Source organism: Hetaerina americana, unplaced genomic scaffold, assembly GCF_022747635.1.
Source record: "Hetaerina americana unplaced genomic scaffold, ioHetAmer1.1.p SCAF_1, whole genome shotgun sequence".
NCBI lineage: Eukaryota > Metazoa > Arthropoda > Insecta > Odonata > Calopterygidae > Hetaerina > Hetaerina americana.
Genome location: NW_027286069.1, coordinates 34,101,256 through 34,126,063, shown reverse-complemented (window position 1 = coordinate 34,126,063; position 24,808 = coordinate 34,101,256). Strand labels below are relative to the sequence as shown.

Below are 24,808 nucleotides of genomic sequence, written 5' to 3'. Positions count from 1 at the left end.
ATTTTCATTTATATCAACACAGTAGTCCTCTACCACCACAAGAAGTTGTTAACGGTGTTAACGGTTTCACGGGTGTTAACCCCACCCATGAAATATGGAGGGCGAAATCTGTTTCCTGACCCAGGTATCGTCCTGAGTCTCTGCTTTTGTCCCTGTTGAAGGTATAAATATAAATAAAGTATCAATTAATACTGAAAGCAAGATTGTCGCGGATGAAATTGGAGCACCCTTATTGCCGGTATATTTCTATTGTTTATGGTAGTCAAGCAGACGAATTGCCACGATTTTTTTATTTTGAAATCTGTAAATATATTCATAAAGTACATGATTTTTGTGCTTAAAAAAAGATCACTTATACACCACGCGGACCTTGCCAGAATTAATCCAAGGTCGTTGTCATGGCACCGAACGGGATTTCTCGCAGTCGAGAGCCGGAGCGCGAGACTAGCTGAGAATTCACCTTCAACCCATCCTCAACATACCCAAAAAAACTGCGATTGTATTTCACAGAAACGTTTATTCTTAGAACAAAAGTCTAAGTCTAGACTCTTCTTTCGAAAAACCGTCGTGTGAGCAATCCAAGAATTGAAAACCTATTGGAATCCTAAGCCGCTAACTTTCAGTTACGTAACACGCCGTGAAACAGTGAGAGGAATGACTTATTCACGATGCCAGAAAGCTAACAATTTTTCCCCAAGTATCTACCTTCGGAAAAAACTAATTTCAACATTTCCACGCCTTAATTACTCAGCGTAACGAGGTCTGCTGTCACAATAATGTACTTACGCAACAGGCCCTAATCAAATCCCCACGAAAGAAGGGTCTCCTCCATAAATAACATGCATTTATACAATTCGGCAAATTACAATCTCACCTGAAAATTCCGATGCACAGAAGCGAAATAAGGAGATACATTCTGGAGGGGAACACTCGCAGTCTCCCTACTAGTCCCGATAATCACGACCTATATACTGACGCCGAAGTCGAAACACGTATCTGATAGAGGGAGTGAGGAGCTTTGAATGATTTCAATCATATTTCTTTTCGCAGCACCATTGAGAGGCTATGGCATTGAGATACCGTGAGATGAGTTTGTCAAGTTATCCTCGGCCGCGGTCAGGAACTTCTTTCAAGGTAATATTCCTTGCCCGTCAAAGCCCGCCATCTCTCGTGTAAGTTGTCGGGGACTTGATATTTGGTCCCGTCTTTTAGAGGGAATTCGCGACGGGGGGAATATGCATGACGACAGATGGGGTAGTTGTCGTCGCTGGGGCAGATATGCTGACCTAGACAAGTGACCCGCTCCATCCATCGTGGGGGCGTGCCACATCTATTTACGCGGGTAACCGTCGGCATTAGATTTTGGGGAAGCCCGAGTTGTAGTTGCGGCTTTATTATTCAAGTTGATATATTTTCCAGCAACGCATACCTTCCGTTTGGGGAGAAAATTCGGCACCGCAAACATTACTGCCTTACTGAATTAACTCCCGATGGCTTTGTTGAATGCAATTAGCCAGCAGATGTACTTGTTCAATCCAGAAGTTATATATACAATCGCGGGAAAGGGAGTACTCTTGTAGTATTCTGTGTGTCTGCCGTAGTAATCTTTAGTAGTGCTGCTGCATTGCACCAAGGGTTACCAAATTCCCGATTTTTTTTAACCTCCGGGGATTGAGAACGGGAAATCGTATTTCCCGAGGATCCCCGAAATAATATTTTTTTATTTAATTCCCGTTTATCATCTGTAATAATGATTGCAACAGTGAATGCTCATAAACAGAAAATCCGCAGAGAATGTCACTGGGTTCCCGACCCTGGGCAGTCTTTCAGAGGTTTCTTGACAGTCCTATATGTAATAGGTCAACGCAAAACTTTAGTAGATATAATTCCGAGAATGCACGCCGACCGGAATTTCATGACTAGTGCATCTTTTGCCCTGAGCGCTAATAGGGGTCACTATATTATCATTTTGCCTAAGTGTCTCAAAATATAAATAATGTAATTAATATAAATTTTATTTAACCAAACCTTATAGTAAACAGTAGGTTTTTATTTATATCACACAATATATTAACATTCCCAGTCTCATATAAATATTTTATTTATTAGTCTTAGCATTACTGGAAAACAAATACTGTATAGTATCCGCCGTCACTTTGTGGAAACGATTCATAATGAATAAGAAATACTTAGTTTTTCCACACAAACTTTATTTTTACGACCGGGTTTCGACGAGGATCGTCATCATCAGGTAATTATTTCAGAAATATACACACATATATATACCCTTGCAATGCTGAACATATGAGGTGAAGGAGTAAGGGACAGAGTTATTGGTCAGTATGGCTAGGGGGGGGGAGGGATTACGGGGTGTAATTTGGTCGGAGAGTGGGTGGGGACGGTTAGTCCTTTGGGCAGGCAGGTAGAAAGAGGAAGGAGAACGGGGGGGGGGGTCCCCCTTGTTCTCGGGGCTGTTGGAGGGAAACGGTTGATGTGGGAGTGAAAGGTCGAGGAGAGGAGATCTGAAGGTGTATAATACGTCGTTAACTATTTTGCACTTGGTCCTTTCACTCTTGATGATTTCCATCTGTTCGAGCGCGTCCATCCGGGGTCCTTTTCTTTCCACATGCATAATTTCCAGCTTAAAATCACTGGAATGTCCGTTATCCAAAAGATGTTTTGAAAATTGGGACGCACCATTCTTGTTTCTGAAGGAAGCTTGGTGTTCCTTGAGCCTTTCCTTGAATTTCCTTCCCGTTTGCCCCACGTAAACGGCTGAGCACTCACAGGAGAGTTTGTATACTCCACTCTTCTCTAGATCTGGGATTTTTTCCTTCCCGTTGGTTATTAAGTTTTTTAAATTTGTTTTATTGTAAAAAGCGGGTATGAATCTATCCCTTGGTATCCTACTGGTGTCTTTCAGGGACAGCTTTCCTAAAAAAAGGAATCTTTGCCATTTGGCCGTGTTGTCTCTTTCGGGGGCGGTGCTATAGATTAATTTTGGCAAATTTTTTTGGCAAAAATTTCAAATGGCAAAGATTCCTTTTTTTAGGAAAGCTGTCCCTGAAAGTCACCAGTAGGATACCAAGGGATAGATTCATACCCGCTTTTTACAATAAAACAAATTTAAAAAACTTAATAACCAACGGGAAGGAAAAAATCCCAGATCTAGAGAAGAGTGGAGTATACAAACTCTCCTGTGAGTGCTCAGCCGTTTACGTGGGGCAAACGGGAAGGAAATTCAAGGAAAGGCTCAAGGAACACCAAGCTTCCTTCAGAAACAAGAATGGTGCGTCCCAATTTTCAAAACATCTTTCAGATCTCCTCTCCTCGACCTTTCACTCCCACATCAACCGTTTCCCTCCAACAGCCCCGAGAACAAGGGGGACCCCCCCCCCCCGTTCTCCTTCCTCTTTCTACCTGCCTGCCCAAAGGACTAACCGTCCCCACCCACTCTCCGACCAAATTACACCCCGTAATCCCTCCCCCCCCTAGCCATACTGACCAATAACTCTGTCCCTTACTCCTTCACCTCATATGTTCAGCATTGCAAGGGTATATATATGTGTGTATATTTCTGAAATAATTACCTGATGATGACGATCCTCGTCGAAACCCGGTCGTAAAAATAAAGTTTGTGTGGAAAAACTAAGTATTTCTTATTCAACATGGAAAACAAATGCAAATATTATTCGGTTGAAAATTTAAAATATACTTCAGATAGTTTTTATTTGTCATTTTAAAAATGAAACTTTAAGAAGCATAGAGCATTAATTGCCCGATCAGACAGTCGTGATCTTTGCTTTGCAATAAATATACTTGATGGGGAAAAATGTATTTCATTTTCTGTTGGCTTTGGTCGAATTGTTATCACTGCGTCTAAAAGCATCTTCAAGTCGGGATTGAGAGAATGCGTGGCTTCATACATATATAAGCTTATTTCCAAGCTTCATACAAGTATGAACTTATTTCCTTCCTTAGAGAAACAAATATTTTGTCTACGTGCTTAGGGCTAGGCTTTGATGCAGTAATTGATATTGCTTTAGTCAATTCACACTTCGGATAAGATTCTGATTTTATGTAAGAAATCTCTGTATGGACATCCTTTATTTCTTTTCTTGCAACTTCTGCTGTAAATGTTCCTGTAAAAAGTCTTTCCATTAATGACTTCTCAAATCATGCAAGTTTATTCTTATTTGAAAAGGCAAAATATTCATTACCTTCCATCTCACATAAACAACTAACGTTGCTCAAGTACTTTTTGAGAGACACAAGATCTATATTTCTGCGTTTAATCAATTCAAATTTTATTCCATTTAAAAGTAATTGGCTCATTGAAGAATTCTGTTTTTCTAAATTACTTAACAGGAACTTAAAATTTTCTTCACTTCTGAGAATATTAGCTTATCTATTGCTTAAGGCTTCAACTGCTAATCTAACAAGTTGTAAGCACATGCCTCTCAATATTTCATAATACTCCTCTTTCCATAAGTGATCGAGTTTCAACTCTTATAAAACAGTCTTAATCGGATTTATGATCTTGAAGAACCTCTCTATTATTCTCTCCAGTGTGCCTAGCGTGTTTTACAGTCCAAAACAACTTCTGGTTCCATCTTTTCACTCGTGGTTATTTCTTGCTGCAAATTTCCCCATTTCCGGAAAAACTTTTCTCGGGATTCGAAAAATAAATCCGTGAACGGTGGGAAGGAATTCCCGCCCGGAAACCATACCAATGGTCTCTTCCCATAGGAACCAAACCTCCCGAAATGGATTTCCAGTATTGGGGTAATATGGGAAAAATTGTGTCTTTAAATGGATGGCGCGTATGAATTCGTCACGTTTTTTCATTGAGTCGCTTCAGAAATATCGAATTTCATGGTATATTACGGGGTTTCCGAATCGGAGGATCTACGTTATTCCTCATTTCTGGGGAGGGGGGCGGGGGGAGGTGACTATTTTGAACCTCCGTCCCCGAATGGAATGGTAACACTGATTGTGCGGGCAATAACGACGAATATTCAAACTCTTCGTGGATTAAACTAGAACAATATACTGCCTAACTATTTCCTTTGATATCTGTTTTTTAAATCAAAATTTTAAATCGATGACACATTATTTCAGAGTTGTAGGGACCAATTCGTCTTATCAATTCGCTCATTATAGGTCAGTATCCTCGAGTTATAACAGCCTGCTGCTCAAATCATATGTACAGTGCACTGTACTGCAATGTATTCGCACTGTATTATTGGCCACTGATCTACTTACAGGGCAGGCAATTGTGCATTCACCCCCAAAGTAAATGAGAACGTCGTCGACTAAAATTTATGGATGTGAAATATAGCTTTATGAAAGATTTGACCCAAAAAGGTGCGCAGAAAGTGAAGGATGAGTCACCCTAGGAACAGAATGCAGAGGCCTTAACTAAGGAACCGAATTGGTGCCAATTGATTAAACAGAGGTCAAACTTGGGTTTGATAAAAACTATATAACTGAGCGTAGCTGGGAATAGCCTAAATTTTAAAAAAATGATTTCATTACTTTGTTTTATGTTTTAATGTGTGTTACCAATGCATTCATTCTTGAATTTATCATAGCTCATGCATCCTAAAACTTTAAATTATGTGAGTCCTGCTGTATTGAAGCAGATTAAGTAATGCATGCAAAGTATGCTCTGTTTAAAGGGGCCACAAGATACCTTTGCATTACATACTCGTTACCATTCACGCTAAACCAAGGCGGAGTGTTGAGAAGAGCTGAGTTAAGCTGTTCGGTTCAAATTGCATGGTTTCTTCCCCTGCTTACTTCGTACTTAATCGTAGAAACTTATCCATTGATTCGTTCATTATAGACCACTTTTCTACGATATGAACCGCTTTTTCTGATGATGCTAAAACATTGTATCAAACTAACACAGAAGATCAATCTATAACAAAGAGCCTTTTAAAATATGTCATTTTTATTGTTATTTATGAAAACTTACGCTACTCTTCATAGCAACTATATTGTGATAAGAGTCCACATCCGCTCCCAGGGAGCGGTGTGAATTGATCACACTGTTCCTAAACCTGTGTCTAACCAGGATATAATCTAGTTGATACCTTTCTGAGTCACCTGGCATTTTCCATGTATACCTGCGTCTTTTGTGGTGTCTAAACCAAGTGTTGATGATGACTAGCCCCTGCCTCCTGCAAAACTCAACTGCTTTCTCCTCGCGGTCATTCCTCGTGCCTAAACCGTAGTCCCCGACCTCGTCACCATCTTTTCCTTCGCCTACCGTCGCATTCCAATCCCCCATCACTATCAAATGTTTCCCTGCTGGAACACACGCGATTATGTCCTCTAACTGATTGTATATCCTATTGACTTCTTCCGTCGTATGATTTCTTGGTGGCATGTGTACCTGAACAATGACCAAGTTCGTCGGTTCTGACTTAATCTCTACTAATAATATTCTATCCGTTTTTTGTTCTATGTTGACTATGCTTCTTCCTACCTCTTTATTTAATACTATGGCAACCCCTCGTTGGCTCTCGTCCACTCCGCTTGTATATTACTCTATCACTCCAGTAATCCCCGCTATCCTTCCTTCTCACCTCGCATAGACCTTAAATATCTACATTTCATCTTCCAATCTCCCTCTTTATATTCTCTAATTTTCCTGTCCTCAACAATGCCCTAACATTCTAAGATCCTATTCTAACTAATTCAGTCTTCTTCTCCTGCGTCTTCTGCCCTGCTGCTGTCGGTTTTGCTTTGCAAGATTTTCGTGAGATGATGACCGCGGAAGCCCTGCCTCTCCCGCTGCCGGGCACGACACACGGCCGATAGGGCCGAGTGCCATAATTGCTAGGACTCATATTCTCCATACTGGCCATCATTAAGGTCTTTGGAATAATAATTGAGGTGGTTTCCCGCTGCCATCCTCAGCAGTGTTTTTAACGTGACACCATCACTCAATGGCCACCCAACTGAGGTCAGACGCTTTTGCAGCCGCCTCACTGAGGAACAGACGCTGCGTGGACTACCTTTCGTCTGGCTCCTAACCTTCGACCTTTCTGGTATGGGTGGCCCTACCAGGAGCAATTATCATTGCTCCCGTTAGCACAGCCCTAGGGGTCATCGGGACGTGCAAGCACTCCCACTACAAGGTTGTAGTCCATGGGTGGGCCACGCACGGTTAGGGATGAGAATAACGTTGTCCAACCGCGCCACGGGGGAAAGTACGCATTTTTCTTTTCCATTCTAAATAGCCTACTATGTTGTTAATATGTCATCTAGCGTTATTTATTAGTGATATTTATTGTCCTTGCTACTAACGGAACCTCTCTTATGCGCAGAGAGGTATAGCTCACTTAGGTACTGTAGTGCATGTGCTTGTAGTATTCTATCTACATTATTTGAATAATGTAGAAAATAATTTTCGAATAAAAACTGAGAAATATTTAATTTTTTATGTTCCATGTCTGGTGTCGAATCACCCCCTACCACACACCCTAGCGGTGGCTTACAGGGTACCATGTACAAATAGAAGTTGCACCTTATCTGATCGCTATTCGACCACAATCAATTATTCACTGAGATTGGATCTGGGGAAAGGATGGTTTAAAGATAGGGAAGAAAATAAAACGAAAGTCATTTTGATTCTTTGTAACAGGGGGTCACTCTTTATTGTAATTGGCCAAAAATCCGTTCGCGTGAGAGTCCTCAAAATGCGAGGACTTGCGGAAGGATTTATTTTCATGTCCGCTTCTCTCCGACAAAAAAGGTGCTTCAATGGCTGACGTCTCATCAAGTCACGCGGTAATTAACGATCGATATGAATAACAAAGTTGGGCGTGACTTGGTGTGAGTCTCTTGATGCCCGAAGAACTGTAGTTTTCCACAAATTTCTCCGGTCGCGGCAAGACTTGGCGCACGAGCATGTTGCAGTGTTAGGTAAACGCCTCGTGTCCCAACCGAATACATTTGTGCAAAACTACTAAATTCTATATCGCCTTGGTTGATCGACGGCTGATAGCGAATGATGTCCCGTGAGGAATCTCATGTTCACTCCCAGGGATCGATTCGCCAAGTTGGTGCGAATCGCAGCTTGTGCCGTACCGATACGCCTCCCATTCGGCGCCACGTCGCTAGCGGAGGCACCGGATGACCATGTCTTTGAAGGCCGGGACGTCGATTTCCTCGACGATCTCGATATTTGGTCCCATCCCCGTGTTGTTGGCGTAATCCACTAGGAGGGCGCCGGCGACGTCCCCCCAGCCGGTCACGACGGTCGCATGCATGGGGATCCCGCCGCACGTTGAGCCGTCTCTCTTCATCCAATTCACGTTCAGCGCTTTCCACGCGGCCAGACTGTCGGAGCTTATCCACTGCTCGTCATCGCTCTTGGAAGATATCTTCTCAGCGAGATTCAATAACCTTACCGCGGGCGATTCTACTTTTCCCAGCACATTCTTCCTCCACGCCTGCAATAAGAGGAAGACGATCATTTGTTGAATGTTGTGCGTTTGTGGTCTTGGTGGTGATTTTGAAACGTTGAATACATTTAAACTCCAATTCCGAGTAACAGGAAAGATATTAAAATATTATGTTAAATTTTCAATATTATCGGCGGAAATTCTTAATGCGAATTAGATTTTAACCTCTCCTATGAAATTAAAAGTACATTTTTACCCATGCATAGGTTATGCATATTGTAACTGAAATTGTAACTTTTAATGTTGCATGAATGGTGTGTAATCACTCCCTGCCACACACTCAAGCGTTGGCTTGCAAGGTCCATATAGAAAAATAGGAAACAGACAAAAAAATAACTCTGCGTCCCACGTAATAATTTTCGCAAGCTTTCTCTCTAGCGCCTGTAGAAGAAAGACCCAATTTTTCAAATGAGGAAGTCTTTGGTTTGTGAAGTGAAATACTCCGAGGGTCACGGGTGAACCCGAAACCAATCGCAGCAATTAGCATGATCGGACATCCCTCCATCTTTAACGCTATTTGATCACTTCAATTAGGAATGCGGAAAATATAGACCTCTTCAATTCTTACAATTCTCCTATTCGCTCACTTTGAAAGTTAATGTCAGGAAATAATTGATGAGGTAAGATCTATAGGTATACGAGAGAGAGAGACGATTTAAGGGTACCTACTAGCAACAGAATTTGGAAAATCAAGTGAATCGGCTAGTATCAATACCGAGAAATCAGTAGTTGTTCTAATACCAAAGCAAATACAAATTCAATTGTTCATCCACTACTGAAAAATTAGATGTATTCATAAGGGTAAGATTTAGTTATGAAAGTCTAGGGCCTTGACTTTCGAAAATCATAAATTAGGGATTTAAAGTAAATTTTAGACCATGATCCTGAAAACTTCAATGCCTGAATTGGGGGTAGAGGAGAAAGGAGTGTTCAACCCCTCTCTTTTAAAGTCAGAGGATGTCATTTGAACACCCCACCAATATAGAGTCACTTAATATGCTGCCGTCGCATTAAGCGTTTCTGACGTACAGCTATCAGCCCGATGACGAAGACGATGGGTTAGCTCTAATGAGAACATAGTCGTCTTAAAAGTATCAGAGTTCTCTGGCATGTACACGGCAGTTTTACATTAGTTTATGGTAATTTCAAGTATGCGTTTCAACAGGAAGTATAAATATGTTTATTTTACACCAATGAAGATTTATGGTCATTATACATACCAGCAGTAATTGGTACTCTATCGTTTTAGGTAGTTTTTGTATGAACACAGACCGAACGCGGATATGTTTCTCATCCTCGCCTACAAGTCACAACCTAATAACCCCATACAACAATAAACCCTTCTTCAAGTCCGAATTAATTCTACTTCCCTCATTTCCATCCTGCATGGCTGTCCTTTTCCTTTCCCTACCTCGTATACAAAGTTATTATTCAGTGGCATCTAACGTATGTCCTCGTGTGATGAGAGGGTTGGGGCAAGGATACTGTACGTGGAAGAGTCATTGGGTAAAACGAAGTTCAACTCTCAGGATTCATTTGCCGGTTGGCAGTGGAGTGAGGTCGAGGACAAGGGAATAACTAAGACATCGAAAAGTGGTGAACAAGTTGATGGAAGTTTTTTTTTAATATTGTTATTAAATTATCTAGCATGATTAAAAATCTCCTATGTTTCTGAAAAATCCAATTTGTACCATACTCACATACTTTTACATTTCTCAGTTTTAATTGCATCATAAAGCATTACCTACATCTACATCTACATCTACATAATACCCCGCAAGCCGCCGCAAGGGCGTGTGGCGGGGGGTGTTAGGTCACCAACCGTAAAAAAGAAAAATACCACATGCAAAAAAACAACACGGAAAATTACACCCACAGCAGCGCACACACTCATGCAAAAATCCCTTCATCCAATACTCATGCAAACACATATACCGCAAAACAACTAAAAAACTGCACCCCATGATGCGGCACGAAAGCCGAAACCTATCTCTACCCTCTCCTGTAACTGGTAACAAGGGTGCTTTTTACCATTATTCATGATTTCCATTGATTTATTGATGAATTACAATTTTTATATATGGATTTATTTCGGCCGCACTCCCCATGTAATGATAGGAAGTTAGACGTTAGAAAGTTAGCTTTTTACTTTTGTACAAATATGAAAATGTCGGTTTTTTATCATCATGAGTAAATTCTACCCGGTCAAGCGCCCACTATTGATTTTTAAGCTGAATTTCTTTGGAACTGATTTAATTTTAATTTTTACTGTATTATTTATTTTTTTCTCTCTTCCAGTACTTTCGGATAAAGTGGTTCTCATATCTGTTATCTTGGTTTACCATTCATTAAATATTAAGTTTAGTCTTGAAATAATAAGTAAATATTTCAGAGAAAGAACTTCGGGGAACATGATCAAAATGTATAGTATCTGGTGTGATAAATAAATATGACTCGGTTGAAAGATTGATGGTAGAGTGCCAAAACCATGGCCGGTTAAAAACACGAAGTGTGAACATTTACCGATTGATTTGAATTTAGCATAATTTAATTGATCTTTCAACTATTTCAAAGTTGTTGATTATCTTACAAAATAGACATGACGACGGGAAACATTATAAGGAAGGGAAAATCGTTTTTCATTACTTAAGCTTGCCTATTTCATGTCGTTTTAATGCGCCGTTGTTATCACTCATGTCACATGCATTGCAAGGAATTGTCCACACGAATTGCAACAATTCATATTCATTGAAAATATTCTTTATTGATTGACAAAATTATTTTCTGTTCACTTTGGTGATGAAAGGATATTCCCCTTTTTGAATTAACTATCATAAATTATAATTAGCGACTAATATCCGATGATAAACATTAAACATACATAAATCACCATATTGCCTTGCATATACGCACATAAAGTTAAATTGTTTAATTGAAGTGCTTTTAATTGAAAAATTCGAAATTTCATGAAGATAGATAAATTAGTGACACCATTTTTTCGGCAATTATGGTGAATACATACTTTCAGTTGGCAAATTTACGGAATTCTTGACTACTCTTCACTTAATTATTTAACTTCTTCACTTGAATGTCCGCTGTTACAACCAATTCCAAAATAATATTATATTTTGTTATTTTGACTTACCATGTCGATGTAGGAGTTGATCTTGACCGTTTCCCATGGAATGAGACAAATTGGCTTAACGGTCTCGTTCAAAACAATGTCCACTGCTAAGGGGTCCATGTAGAAGTTGAACTCTACGCCTGGTTTAATATTTCCGACTCCTGAAAAATAGAATATGAACGTAAGGTTTGTCATTTTCACAGTTACGAGGGTCATCCGGAAAGTAGTACCCGTTCGTGAAATAAAGACACAAAAGTAAATATTAACAAACATAAAAAATTTTATTTGAAAGAGGATACTTTAAACTACTTCTCAACATAATCTCCAAGCAAATTAAGGCATTTGTCATAACGTGTGACAAGTTTCTGTATTCCTGCTGCATAGTCCTTCGCCGCCAGCTCATTGAGATACGCGAGGGACCCATCTTGCACAAATTTTTGCATAATGCAGATGGTGTTTAACAATTTCATGAACAATTGTTCGAGAAACATTGGGAAAATGCTCACAGATGTCATCAATTGTGACGCGCCGATCGTTCCTCACGAATTCGTCAACTGAGCTCACCAGTTGGTCTGTAATGACAGACGGTCTCTCCGAACGCTCATCGTCGTGTGTGTTCCCCCTCCCCATGTTGAAGTTGCGACACCACCGCCGAACAGACGACTCGTCCATTACATTGTCTCCATACACCTCCTTTAATTGGCGATGAATATCACATGGGCGAACGTTTCTTGCATTGAGGAATTTAATCACTGCCCTCACTTCACAACTGGCGGCGTTCTCAATTTTTTTAAACATTGTAAACAATCACAGAAACAACACAGGCAATGCTAGCGTCACGCAACTTGGCTCAGAGAAGGCAGACAAGCCACTGAAGCTATCTGACCTCGTCCAGCGGCTACTCGCGTCGTCAGCACTTCATGCGGCACGAACGGGTACTACTTTCCGGATGACCCTCGTACATATCGTCATTTACAGTTACGTGTGCATTACAATAGAATGTAGTTTCAGAAATGTTGAAGGTGGCTTTTGCTTCGGTCTATCATTAGCGAATCCGCTAGTGGTATATGATTTTTGCATATATGCCGTAGTGAAAATAGATATTATATTGTTGCGATAAAATAAAAGATCATTGAAAAAATCTGCGAGTTATGTTATAACGAATGAAACAAATAACTGTTTTATGAATTCATGTATTTTTCTGGTTGAAAATTTGCAAGATTTTATCACATCATAAAGTGCCTATCTCATCTCATTCTTTCTTCTCCTATAACTGTTGGATCTGGTGCATTCTACTACTATTCGTGAATATTTTCTTTTGGGCTTTATTTCATCTAGCTCCACATGTAATTTTAAAAGCTTCAAACGTCTCTCGACCTTTTACAATTCTTACGCGTTAGTATTTGCGATCTCATAAAAAGATGGTCTCAATGGATATGTAATTTCCTTAGTTAACAATCTCTTTGGTTAATTTTTGGGTAATAAGAGGTATTCTATGCATTATTCTCCAACTGCCATGTTCAAAATTTCATTACCTCTAAAAATTCACTTTCACTAATGTAAGGAGATTCCACACATGGAGATTCACTGATATCAGATTATCAAAATGCAAACAATGAATTAATTTGCCCGCATTCGGACACATTTCGACAATTTTATACAGACACATGTATCTCCTGAATTTTCTCGCAATACCTGAAAAGTTAAGTTAGGATCAAATATTTTGAACCATCGGAGTAAAAACCAGAATCGTCCTAGATCAGGGATGGCGAACCTTTGCGAATGAGTCCCGTGGAATTGCCCGTAGCTCCCGCACAGCTTTGGGTGCCAAAATAATTGTTCTGCTTGCCACTTTAGGCACGCCTACCATCAGTTCGTCACCCCCGTTCAGGATAGAAAATTCTTCATTGTGATTTCGCACGGTTTTGATCATGCTTGCCATTTCATTTTAAGACAAGACTTTTTCCAATGGGCTGGATGAAAATACCTCACTTGCAAAATATCGGAGGAATGTGCTGTGCTAGACAGATTTGGCGCGGGGACCAAGAGTGCAACATTGCTACAGTTTGAAAGCTCTTATTCGGGGTTGCAACGAACAGCGACGTGCAAACTCTGCATATTTTGCGGGTATGTGCCGTGCTTCTACTAATAGGGCGTTCTCTGGCGGACCAAAACAAACCTGAAAACTGGCCACCGAGCTAATCCATTGCCCTCCCCCGTATTTTAAATTATTTAGCATAGCCTTGACGATTCACGGAGTGTGCCGGCACATTCACGGGTGTTTCCGGATGCTCCCAGGGTCGCGGTCGTCTCGCGCCGAAAATTCCGAGTGCATAGCGCAAGTCAGCCTGTGACACGGCACCTTTCCCGGAGCGGGGTTTGCACCCGTGTCCTCCACCTTCCCTCAGACTTCGACGGGGGACCCTTTGTCCGTGACGAATTGGCCATGAAGGTTGGTTTGATAGTTGAGGTCAGATCTCACTCGCATTAAAAGCCGTAAGTTGCGTGAAATTCACACAATTAGGGTGGGGAAGGGGCATGTCTCTTGCTAAGTTCCTTCTGCGGTTTCCCAAAAAATCTGGCTCCCGGAAAAAAACGAGACTTGGACGAAACTGCGGGTGTCTAAAGTTACCGAACAGCTGTCGAAATCTGGTCCTCCGGCCAGTAAACATGCGCTCGACCAACTAGTCGACCACGCCGAGAGAAAAACTTAAACTAAGCAAAAACTTTAAAAATTCTCAAGTGTTGACTTTTAGTGATTGATTTCACTCACGCCAATGTGCCAAATCAAAAATTCACAATTCTGTCAATAAAATTTGAAAATGGTTGATTTTGACTCTTTGCTCCTCCTGGCTAATGTGATATGCTCGTATTGTATCCTTCGGACGCATATCGGTCGTGACCTTCACTACTCATAATTCCTCATATATTTATTTCCATTCCTTTCAATGAGATCAAGTAAACTTTGGAGGCGTGTTATAGGAAGCGCGTCTGTGATATGTAAACATTTGTATCGCTATGTGTTTTCTGCGAGTATCGCAGTTGTCTTTCTTTATTTATTGACTGTTTTGTTCACCGGAGGTCTATGTTTAAAAAAAATCTTACAAATCATATCAAAATTAATTTCACTTGCGATTATTTCAGCAAAATCTAAAAATTTAGGTTTTGCGTATTGAAGTTTATAATGGAGACTTTTGCCTTCCTACCAGTCCAAAGGAAGTGCTGATCGCACACTTCCTTTGGCTTCGAATACGGCGACAATGTTCATGATATCCACTGTTTGAAATGTGGACTCAACAGTTTTACAATTGTTGGCTAAACAATGTGAAATTATAGCATCAACTAATTTCCTTCATGGGAACTATTCCGAAATGTGCTGTGTGTTTGACTTTTACAAGTGTTTGGTTGGTTTTCACGGCTCACCTCTCATGATAAATAAAGCAATGATTTATTTTGGAATGGATCAAGAGGGTGGTGGATTCCCGTTTCCCTTCGCGTGACTCAAATGGACACCTGAGAGAGCTCGATTGACATCCGGAAGGAAGATGTTGTGAGTGGGGCGTGATGTTGATCCGAGGGCATCCGCGTGAACTTCCAATACCTATGACGTAAGATTTCCAATTCGGATATCTCTTCGCTAGCCGTTAAAGTTCATTAAACACTCTCTGCCGCGAGTGGGACCGCGCCCTCCGAAAGATGTCGATGCCGACTTCTCGGCACGATTCAAGTGTACGTGCGGCACGATTCAAGTGTAAACACATATCAGTTTTGAAGGACGCTGTTCACGTTGATTTCTTATCTTCGAGGTGGATGAAAAATGTCAAAACGGAAAGAAGACTCCGACAAAAATATTTGGCGAAAATCCTCCACCTTTGACGCTTGGACAGTGGCCGATATTCCGAAGGGAAACTTGTAAGTTTTACTTTGCGTGTGCTCGCAAAGATTTTTTAATGGATTAATAACTAAGCCCTCGTGGTTTTCTAATTGGTAATTTATTTCACGTAATTATTCAAGACTTGGCATTTCACGGCCAGGCAAATACTTAATTATTTTCAGACAGGAAGGATCGAATTATTTGTGTATTTAAAAATCAAAACGGTGATTATTTATAAAGAAAAACGGTATTTTTAGAATTTCGGAAAGTCATTCAATCGCATATTTCTTGAGGATTTGCGGGTAAGGGTGTTCCACTATTCCGCTCAACCATTTGCTTTTACTCATCGATTTGGGCTGGAATCCATAAAATTCATAAATCCGCGGAACGTTATTGGACAACGAACTTAAGCTTGTAAATTTGCGAAAACTCGAACCAGGTCGTGTTTCTCATCAGGGATTCTCTCTTCTCCCAAAAAATCTCCCGCGTTACCTGAAGAATTTCGAGAATCAAAAGGGACGAAAGAATCGCGTGTTTATTTTTTCTCCACATTGGTGAATATCGACTGTAAATCTCAAGGTTACATAGGAAGAGTTTTGGAAAAAAAGCTTGCATATCGTAAAAAATCGATTAGTGAAATTCATAACAGCCATTCTTGCCTTTTCCTTGACAATCATACGCCACTCATGACACAATAATAATTTTCCTATTTTATCATGGCCTGCGTCTGTTGATTTATTTCAAATGGACTTTTTTCTTTTCTAATCACTTTGTCGGAAGCTTAAATAATGCTCATCCGATCAAATCTTTTGTTTTTTAGCTATTTAGTTTCGTTTAATTGTCTTAGTAAGACTTGCCTTGATGACAGCAGGATATAAGTTCACCATTGGGTATACCTGTATGCCGCTTTATGAATTGAATTGAGTAGTCTCGGACGTGATTTGGTGGAATCGGGAATATCAATGGATAATATAGTATATTGAATTGCAATTTTACACTAGTTAACAAATTTACTTTCCTTTTCTCCTGGATCAAAGTGAACGCAAGATTTTGAATCAGAAGATCGAACAGTGCTACTAAACCTGCTCGGAAATAAATTTATTTTATAAATATAATTTGCATAAATAAAAATTGATATATATATGGAAATATATTAGTGATAAATTTGAATTATTTGGTCATTAATATAATCTGCTGCTTTATTGTTGATACTGACCGTTCACAGCACCTCCTAAAACGTAAAGTCGTTTGATCATCTTGAGGAAATCGGGCTGGAGTCTCACAGCTAGGGCTATGTTGGTCAATGGTCCAATCGCCAGTATATTTACTTTCCCTGGAAGAAATGATTTTAAGATTTAATACAAAGAAGAATAATAAGAGCTAATACTCAACGATTGACTTATTCGGGTTAGGCACAGTAATGCTTCACTTCGTTCGATGCGAATGGATTCGGTTGCGAGCCGCCTAGTTAAGAGCACACAGTACGGGTACTATAGATATATTGTCAGCTTCAGCAGATGATGGGGTACACCACTGAATGGAGAATGCAGGATATTGTCAATGACACTCAGGGTGACAGCAGAAATGAGACAGTAAATAGCGGTCATTCACGGGTCAAGGGTGTTACGGGCCTTACCAAACATCAGATGTTTCCCTTCTTCTCTAGAGCATCCTGGAGGTGTGATTCTAATAGTTGTCCGGGCTTTTCCGAGAAATGAAAAATTTTGCGTATGCGTGCGACAGCTCGAGTGCCCTCCGCCCAGTTACGGACACATATAGACATCATTAGCCGTTCTCTTCTCCTACTTTGCAAAATACTACTAGCAAAATAATATCCAATCTCTTCAAATATCACTCCATATTTTTTCCAAACTAGCAAATATCAGAGCCCAGAGATATAATCATATCCTAATAAAGTATTTAATCCAAGTGGCCAAGCTTATTGACGTAGGCTATACAAATTTGTATGGACAGTTGAAGTTAGAAAGGGCGGGCTTCTTATGTGGGGGTTTAGAACCCAGGGCCTTCTATTTACTAGCTAGAACACCGACTCCCGCCCAGACCCTTTTCGTTCTTGGTGGGAGACCGTATTAATTCTGAAATATCTTGACTTTCGCTGTACCAAAATGAGTCCTAACTCGGAGAGCTTTGAAAGACATTATTTCTGATCAGAGTTTGGGGTGACGAAATGAGGAACTTCTGCCCTACCTGGGTTTTCGAGCACCATGCGGATGAGCGCGCTGACAGCGTGTTCCTTCTGCAGGTACTCCCTGGGGTCGGGAGCGTCCTCGAAGAAGAAATCCCCGAAGCCATCTACGCCGAAGAAGTTATCCGTAGGTGGCGTGCGCTGCAGAGATTTCGTCGAACCGCGATACACCGGAATCTGGAAGGTGAACGGCGTTAATTACTTTCTTCATGGGTAGTGTGCCGCAACAACAGTAAATTTCACTTTCGCGCTCTAGCATTAGCCAAGAGCTCCTCAGGACAGAATGAAAAGAATAGTTGAATAATCGGGGAGTCACTTTTTGAATCTAAAAGAACAAATTGCATAAAAACCAATAAATTACTTTTAGCCTTCTTACCTGAATTTATGCACGCATCTCCATCTGAACCGTGTGCTTTTGGTTGCTATCAGCGGTATAGCTGCTGATATCATAGGTTCTAGAAACCCTGTTTATATTTTAGAAAATAATTTACTTTTGAATTGTTAACAAATATGTATCCTCCGTCATTTGTATCACTAGAATTTCTGTTTAAGCAAAACGTCGATTTAAGCAAGGATAAATGATTCTTGTGCAAAAAAATCATAATTAGCTAATATATAGTGTGAGCACATCAAGATAGCCTAATTTTTACTGGAAGTTGGATACCGCTCCGCAAAGTATTACTGAAGTTCAGATGGATCATAGGGCAATACTATTAACCCAAGGGTTTCGTGATGAAAGAAGATACTTTGCTTTTTACATTGAATTTTTTTATCAGGAAAATATCGTTATGAAGAGAAAAGGTGCCCGGCTTCTGAAAAACTATCATAAGAGAATGTAAAATATCACTCGATTAATTGTAAATTTCTATAGGAGGACATGGAGTTTCCTAGACTCGACGCTGATTAAAACTTAATGTTAAGATTTTAATCGTTTTTTTTAACGCACAATATCGATGAAAGTGTCCAAGCCGCCCTCTTAATCCACAGAGTGTAAAATAACGATGAAATTTGACAGGTGCACTATCGAACCGTGAGTTTCAAGGGTTCGCTTTTTCCCTGTTGGACCATGCAGGGCTATGATACACACTGAGGAAGCACTAACAAACTAAAAAATTATCTCCTCACATACAACTTACTCAATTGGCATCCGATCACCTCTCCACATGATGGAGAAATGACAAAAATGGCAGAACACAGGATAACTTGTGCAACTGGTACATACCAATCTCTGGACTGATAGCCCAACATTAATAACCCTAACACCCTCTCCCAAACGCCCCAACGGTGACTCACAAGGGACATTGTGTAGGGGAAGATGCATATAAAAGATAATACGCACATCCAATCGATTTATGACCTTCAGCGTCTTCAACACGTTGACAACCACGTTGTCAATGTGGGTGTTCCCGTTGACGCAGGTGATGGCCATCACTTCTATTCCCGCGTCCAACGCCGCTGTTTTAGACGCCATCATGAGGATGCCTAGGGCATCGTCCGATCCGGTGTCGACGTCCAACACGAACAGCTCCTTCCTGGGCTTCAAAGGTGGTGGCAAGCGGATGGTCATAGATCCCGTCGCCGACATCCAGCATAAGCATTGCCTGTAGGAGCGTGAGAAACAATGATTCACGTGAGGTGAGCAAGATGTGGTCTTGAGGGCAGCTCACGAGCCATATTTGGTTCTTATCAGTAGGAGTACAATGCGTGGATTGAAAAGTATTTTCGAATTTCTAAAAATTAATTGTTGATATGATATTTTTTACCCCTGTGATATGGGTGTCTATCGTTTTACTTCGACAAAAACGTGTAACTGCTAGAACAATGTATTGTGAGTGCGAACATGTTCGCCATTGGTTAAGAATCCCACTTATTTGAGGACGGTCGTTTCAACTGGAATCGTTGTGAAATATTTTTACTGAGAATTTTTTTCACGAAGGATGGATAAAATGTAGAATTTACTGTGCGTTAAGAGATGGACCTTTCGTAATTAAAGTCCCTGCTGACATAGAGTAAAATTGAGATAATCTACTTAGCTTAACTTATGTTCCTTCAAAGGTTCAATGAGAGTACAAGAAATGACATGGTCATGCGAGGAATCGCATTATCAACTTGCTCTTATGCTTGGGGAAAATCTTCCACATCAGTAATTTAATAATTATGATAGTAATTAAGAATTTTATCAGAGCATTGCAGATATTTATAGTTTTACAGCTACTATAAACAATTTAAACCCGCCGCAGATCAAGGTATTTTATAAGGTCGTGTTTCTTCCAAACATTGTGCTCTACGTGGCCTATGTTATAACCTCTGTTTTGAAATATTTGTAAGTTTTCTAATATGGTCAGAAAGTTCATTAATATTTGAACCTCAAAATAGTTGTCATCGCCCTCATGAAATGAGTAAGGAATCTTCGACAGAACTTTAAGTTGATTTTACCATAGAAAGCATATCTGAATATCCATTGTGCTGTACCGATTACCCTAACGCAGTCATGCACGAGCCCGTAAAGAGCTACGAAATATGCAGTTGTCGAGGCCCCTTCTATCTCTATTTTCCAATGAGACCCGCGAGGCTGTCAACTGCGGAATAGGCCCAGGACAAAAATGCTTTATAATCCCATAGTTGTGCGTTTATAGCGGAGGGGAGGGGGTGTTCCACTTGATTCCTCAAAATACTGTGTAATCACGTCCTCCGCGGATGGACTATTTTCATTTAAGAGTAATTTACAGCGAGAAATTTCAAAGGCGGCAAGAAATTGAAAGCGGAAAAGTCAATCTAGAAAAAAGTCAATTGTTCATGGTTTTTCAATTCCACTCAGATGACCACGTCCTGTCACTTTATTTGAAAGAGAACAATAAACAGGAAAAACCACATGTTTATTATCCGGGCAAAAACATTGTAATGTGAATGAACATGATAGCTGTCAAAGTACTCAAGAGGTTGTAAGTTCATGTGGAGATATTACCTCCATACGTAATTGAAATCACTTTTGAGACGGAGCGCAATTATTTGAGCGAAAGCTCTTGATCATCCTCAACCCATGTGATTTAAGTGCTTAAGTGCACGCAGTTAAAAAAATTCATTTTAGTTTTTGCACCAGAAAAATTTCTTGATCGTTTGACTGAAATGGTGTTCTCAGTTCCCTCTACATTCTTGTCATAAGTCACATGAATTGTCAATAACTTTAGATAGCATAAAATAGCATTCCTTACATCGTGGCTTACCAGAATTTCAACACTTCGAACTCTTTACCAGCGCACATGACAAGGCGCAGTCTCCAGTAACCAGCTGGTTACTCTATGATATAGGTTAAGTTTGACATTCACGCGTACCTTCACTGATTTATAGATCCGGAGTGGCGATTACGGGCAAAACTAATCATGGTAAAATTTTGAAAGAGAAATATTTACTACTATATTGGTATAAAAATATGTACATCATACTTTGGCGTTTTCGCCGCTGCAAGACCAAGAGACTATTCGCAATTTGTCACGTAGGAATAGTAATGAACGAAGAAAGATTCCTTTGGGAGACCAATCGTCCTTTAATTCTTTGCGAAAAATTGTCAAATGGCGGGTTTTGAAAATCCTGACTTTCCTGAAAATTCAGATTGATTTTTTTTCCACCGTTAGCTCCACTAAGTTTCTGTGGTATATGTCCAATGCATCCGGAAGAATCCTATCTTTTGTACCATGGTAAAATTATTGGTACCTTAGCGAACCTTCATTTTCGTACTTTCATCATTCAAATATCCTCCTACCGAAGTAATTTTAATAGAGAAAACTTCACTCTAGCTTCATATAACAAAGTGGTAGGTCATTTAGGAAGATGCTTCTCAACCTGCTCACTGCCAAGTACGAGTACTGCCTCGTAAATCTCTCATTCCGGCCCACGATTGAGCGCAGGAGAAAAGTATAGATTCTGTTGAAACAGGTTCGTATTAGAATTAAAAATGAGTAACTACATGTAAATGCTGGTCAACCAACAAGAGAAAATGGAATAGAACAAAATAATAATTGATATCACCAAAAGATAAATATTTTCTTGGTGGTGGTTACTCGATCCGGCCCAACCAGATTTTGAAAACCCCTTTTATGGCCCTTGATAGGGCCCACCAATAGTAATCTCAAGAAACCATTTTTTTCTTATCAGCTCAAACTTGTGTCGGAAAAGAAGAATATTCATCCATGCAATTTATATTTTCCATTAAAAGATAACACAATCCGTCGCTAAACACGTGAATTTCAATTTAAGACTACTGTTCATATCGCTACATAAGGTGAGCAGAGGGTAATGACTCTCTGCTCGATGGGAGCACGAGTGTTACATCTGAAAGATCGGTTTTCTCTGTGGCAGAGTTTGACCGAAATTCACATTAGCGTAAAAGGATGAGGTTTCTGCCCCACATCCGGGAAATATAACGCGGCACGACTATCTGCAACAGTATTCTCTTATCTTCTGACAAGGTATACAATTAATTTGCGCACCATTACAGTATAAATTATCTCGAATTGAATTAATGTTTCGATTATTACCATTGCTTTTTCCGCGGGATAGCTTGCATTGGCAAATCATTACCACTCCTTTGTGAATCAAATTGCAATACTACTACTCGAGTATGTACTCCTATTTCTTTGATATCGTAGATGCCTTACAAACATTGATAAGAAATTCCAAAGAAACTGCGGGAGATGCCGCAACAGTATCTTTTAACGGAGTCATCCGCTAATGTGCATTTCAATGCAACAATTTCAGAGTGTACGAATCATTCACTCCGAAATTGTTGCATTGGTGAGAAAGTTCAATTTTTACAAATTAGCCAATAATTTTACCACCGAAGATATTCGATTTCCGCCGCTATATGCAGGCATAAAAGAACTCGTTGACCTTGGCCGTTGGAAAAAAAAATCATTTAGCGACTTCAAAAAATCGCCAAGCTGAAGAATGTGCCCCCAAATACTTGTAGTTTTGTGCCGATGTGAGTAAAATTCAAGCCTGAGTATCCATATTTTTCCATTAGATAACATAGCGGTAAGTTTGTGTATGGTTTAATATTTTGGTATCATCCCTAATATTTATCCATATGTTCCAATAGAAATACACTGAATTTTTAGCAAGGTTTTCCTCCCAACAATAATTGTTGAGAGAATAAATAACTAAAAGTGGATAATAAACACAAGTGGAACCTTCACATTCCTAATTACCTCTTCTGATGGCTTGAACACTTGGGATATCTTGCGACAGCTTGTTGCGGTTCGTCTTTTCCCTTAAGAGTATAATGTGTTTTCACGATGCTCTTTTTAGAGTTCATGGGCTATGAAGTATTACAGGAACAAACCGCAATCATACGGCTATAACTGAATTTAGTCTGCATATTTGTCTAAGTATAGCGTTAAATAGTATCCATTCTCGTCATTTTTATAAAAGCCATCTAAAGCATTCATTTACAGGAGGATAGAAGGAAGGAAGATAGGAGAATTAACTAGTAGTTATGGTCACTGATAAAACCCATTATCTTTCTAGAAGTGAAATGCATTTCAGTTAATGAAATAATGAGTTTCTACACTAGCTGGGTTCTAAGTGTTTTTTCCATGAATGCATATTAATTCATTACTTTGGCTTAGTTGCTATTATCCTCAGAAAAAGGTGTCTGCGCTGTCACAAACAGATGTGTTAAATCTTTTCCCGTTGCCATACGTATAGCAGAGGCTCAAATAATTCTTCGAAATATTCGATAAAGGGTTTTATGAATGGAGTCGGAATAAATATATAGGGACGTGAAATATCGTAGTAAATATGCTCAGCGACCAACGCTGGGAATGCTGAGGCTAAAAGCAAAAAATATTAACAATTATGCAAGTTAATTATTGATTAATTTATTAAAAATGCCGGTCTCAAGAAATCGGTATCGAGTTGAAAGAAGAAGATAAAGTGGGTAGAGTATTTAAGTGGGTGGCGGTAGTGCAGGGGTTGAGAATTGGACTACTGGACTTGGAGGGCCCGGGTTCGATTCCCGGGCAAACCTCTCTCGACACTTGCGGTTCCACCCAAGCTATGCGATTAATCGGGTACCAGATCTCCCTGAGAACCAAAACCGGCACAGGGTAAGAAACGGGCCCCCAACCCTGATGTGTGAATTTCACATGCCGTCCGGCTTAGTAATGGGTGAACTCTACCATCATCTACCAAGCCGACCTTCAGGTTGATTACTGTGTTTACGGTTTTTATATCGATTTAAAAAGAATAAATTTTGTTTGTTCATTTTTATTTTATTTTTGCAGCGAAAAGTCCTCAGTAAATTTAAACCGTCAATATATTATTTTTAAATTTGGCAGAAATACCAATTATTTCTACTGGCAGAATATGGCATAAACTTAACCTGTTGAGTGTTGATAGATTATATTCTAATCTTTATAGCATTACATGAGATCCATTTTTTGATCCCTGTATCTGAGATGATTGCTTTTGAAAGATCTCGTTTATTAAATTACTAAAGAATAAATACTGTGGATAGTAGAATAAAGCGACTCATAGCATTAAATGCTAGCACCTTAAGTTTATCGAACTAACTAATTAAATACAAAATTTTCCGATTAATATTTGAATTAATAATTAATATTATGAAAAGTCACTGTGGCCATAGACATTCTAATTCTATTTGTTTTACTTAGGTTTTCTGTAATGTCTGTTAGTATTTTAAATGGTATAAAATTAATGATCTTATATTGGTCATATGTTGCCTTGGCATAAAATAATGTAAATATCAATTTGATTTTGCTTTTAAGTTAAAGTAATTACACAATCAAATAGTTATGATCTTATATTGGTCATATGTTGCCTTGGCATAAAATAATGTGAATATCAATTTGATTTTGCTTTTAAGTTAAAGTTATTACAAAATCAAATAGTTCTATAGATATTTCATTGAAATGTAACATTACCATACGATGAAAATGGCAAGCCAGCCTGCTGGATATGTGTATCTCCCCACGGTCATTTCCACCAAGTAATGTTCAGCTAAGCAGGCCTGCTACTCCCGCTATCCGGTGCACTGTCTCACCTTTCTATCAAACCGCTAGTGACAAGTATGGACTCAGAAGTCCAAATATATATATTGGTTTACCTCG

At 39.6% G+C, this 24,808-nt stretch overlaps 1 protein-coding gene across 1 annotated transcript in view; it reads right to left on the bottom strand.

The window, feature by feature from the left end:
• LOC139697370 (uncharacterized) overlaps window positions 1-24,672 on the bottom strand; it is a 37,737-nt gene extending 13,065 nt beyond the window's left edge. The window contains exons 1-6 of the mRNA XM_071596050.1: window positions 24,623-24,672; window positions 19,021-19,282; window positions 17,684-17,858; window positions 16,692-16,808; window positions 11,623-11,762; window positions 8,143-8,465 (exon numbers count right to left, since the gene is read on the bottom strand). Coding sequence (XP_071452151.1) covers window positions 8,143-8,465; window positions 11,623-11,762; window positions 16,692-16,808; window positions 17,684-17,858; window positions 19,021-19,266 — 1,001 coding nt within the window. The 5' untranslated portion in view covers window positions 19,267-19,282; window positions 24,623-24,672. The remainder of the gene's footprint in view (window positions 1-8,142; window positions 8,466-11,622; window positions 11,763-16,691; window positions 16,809-17,683; window positions 17,859-19,020; window positions 19,283-24,622) is intronic.
• Window positions 24,673-24,808: the final 136 nt, after the last annotated feature.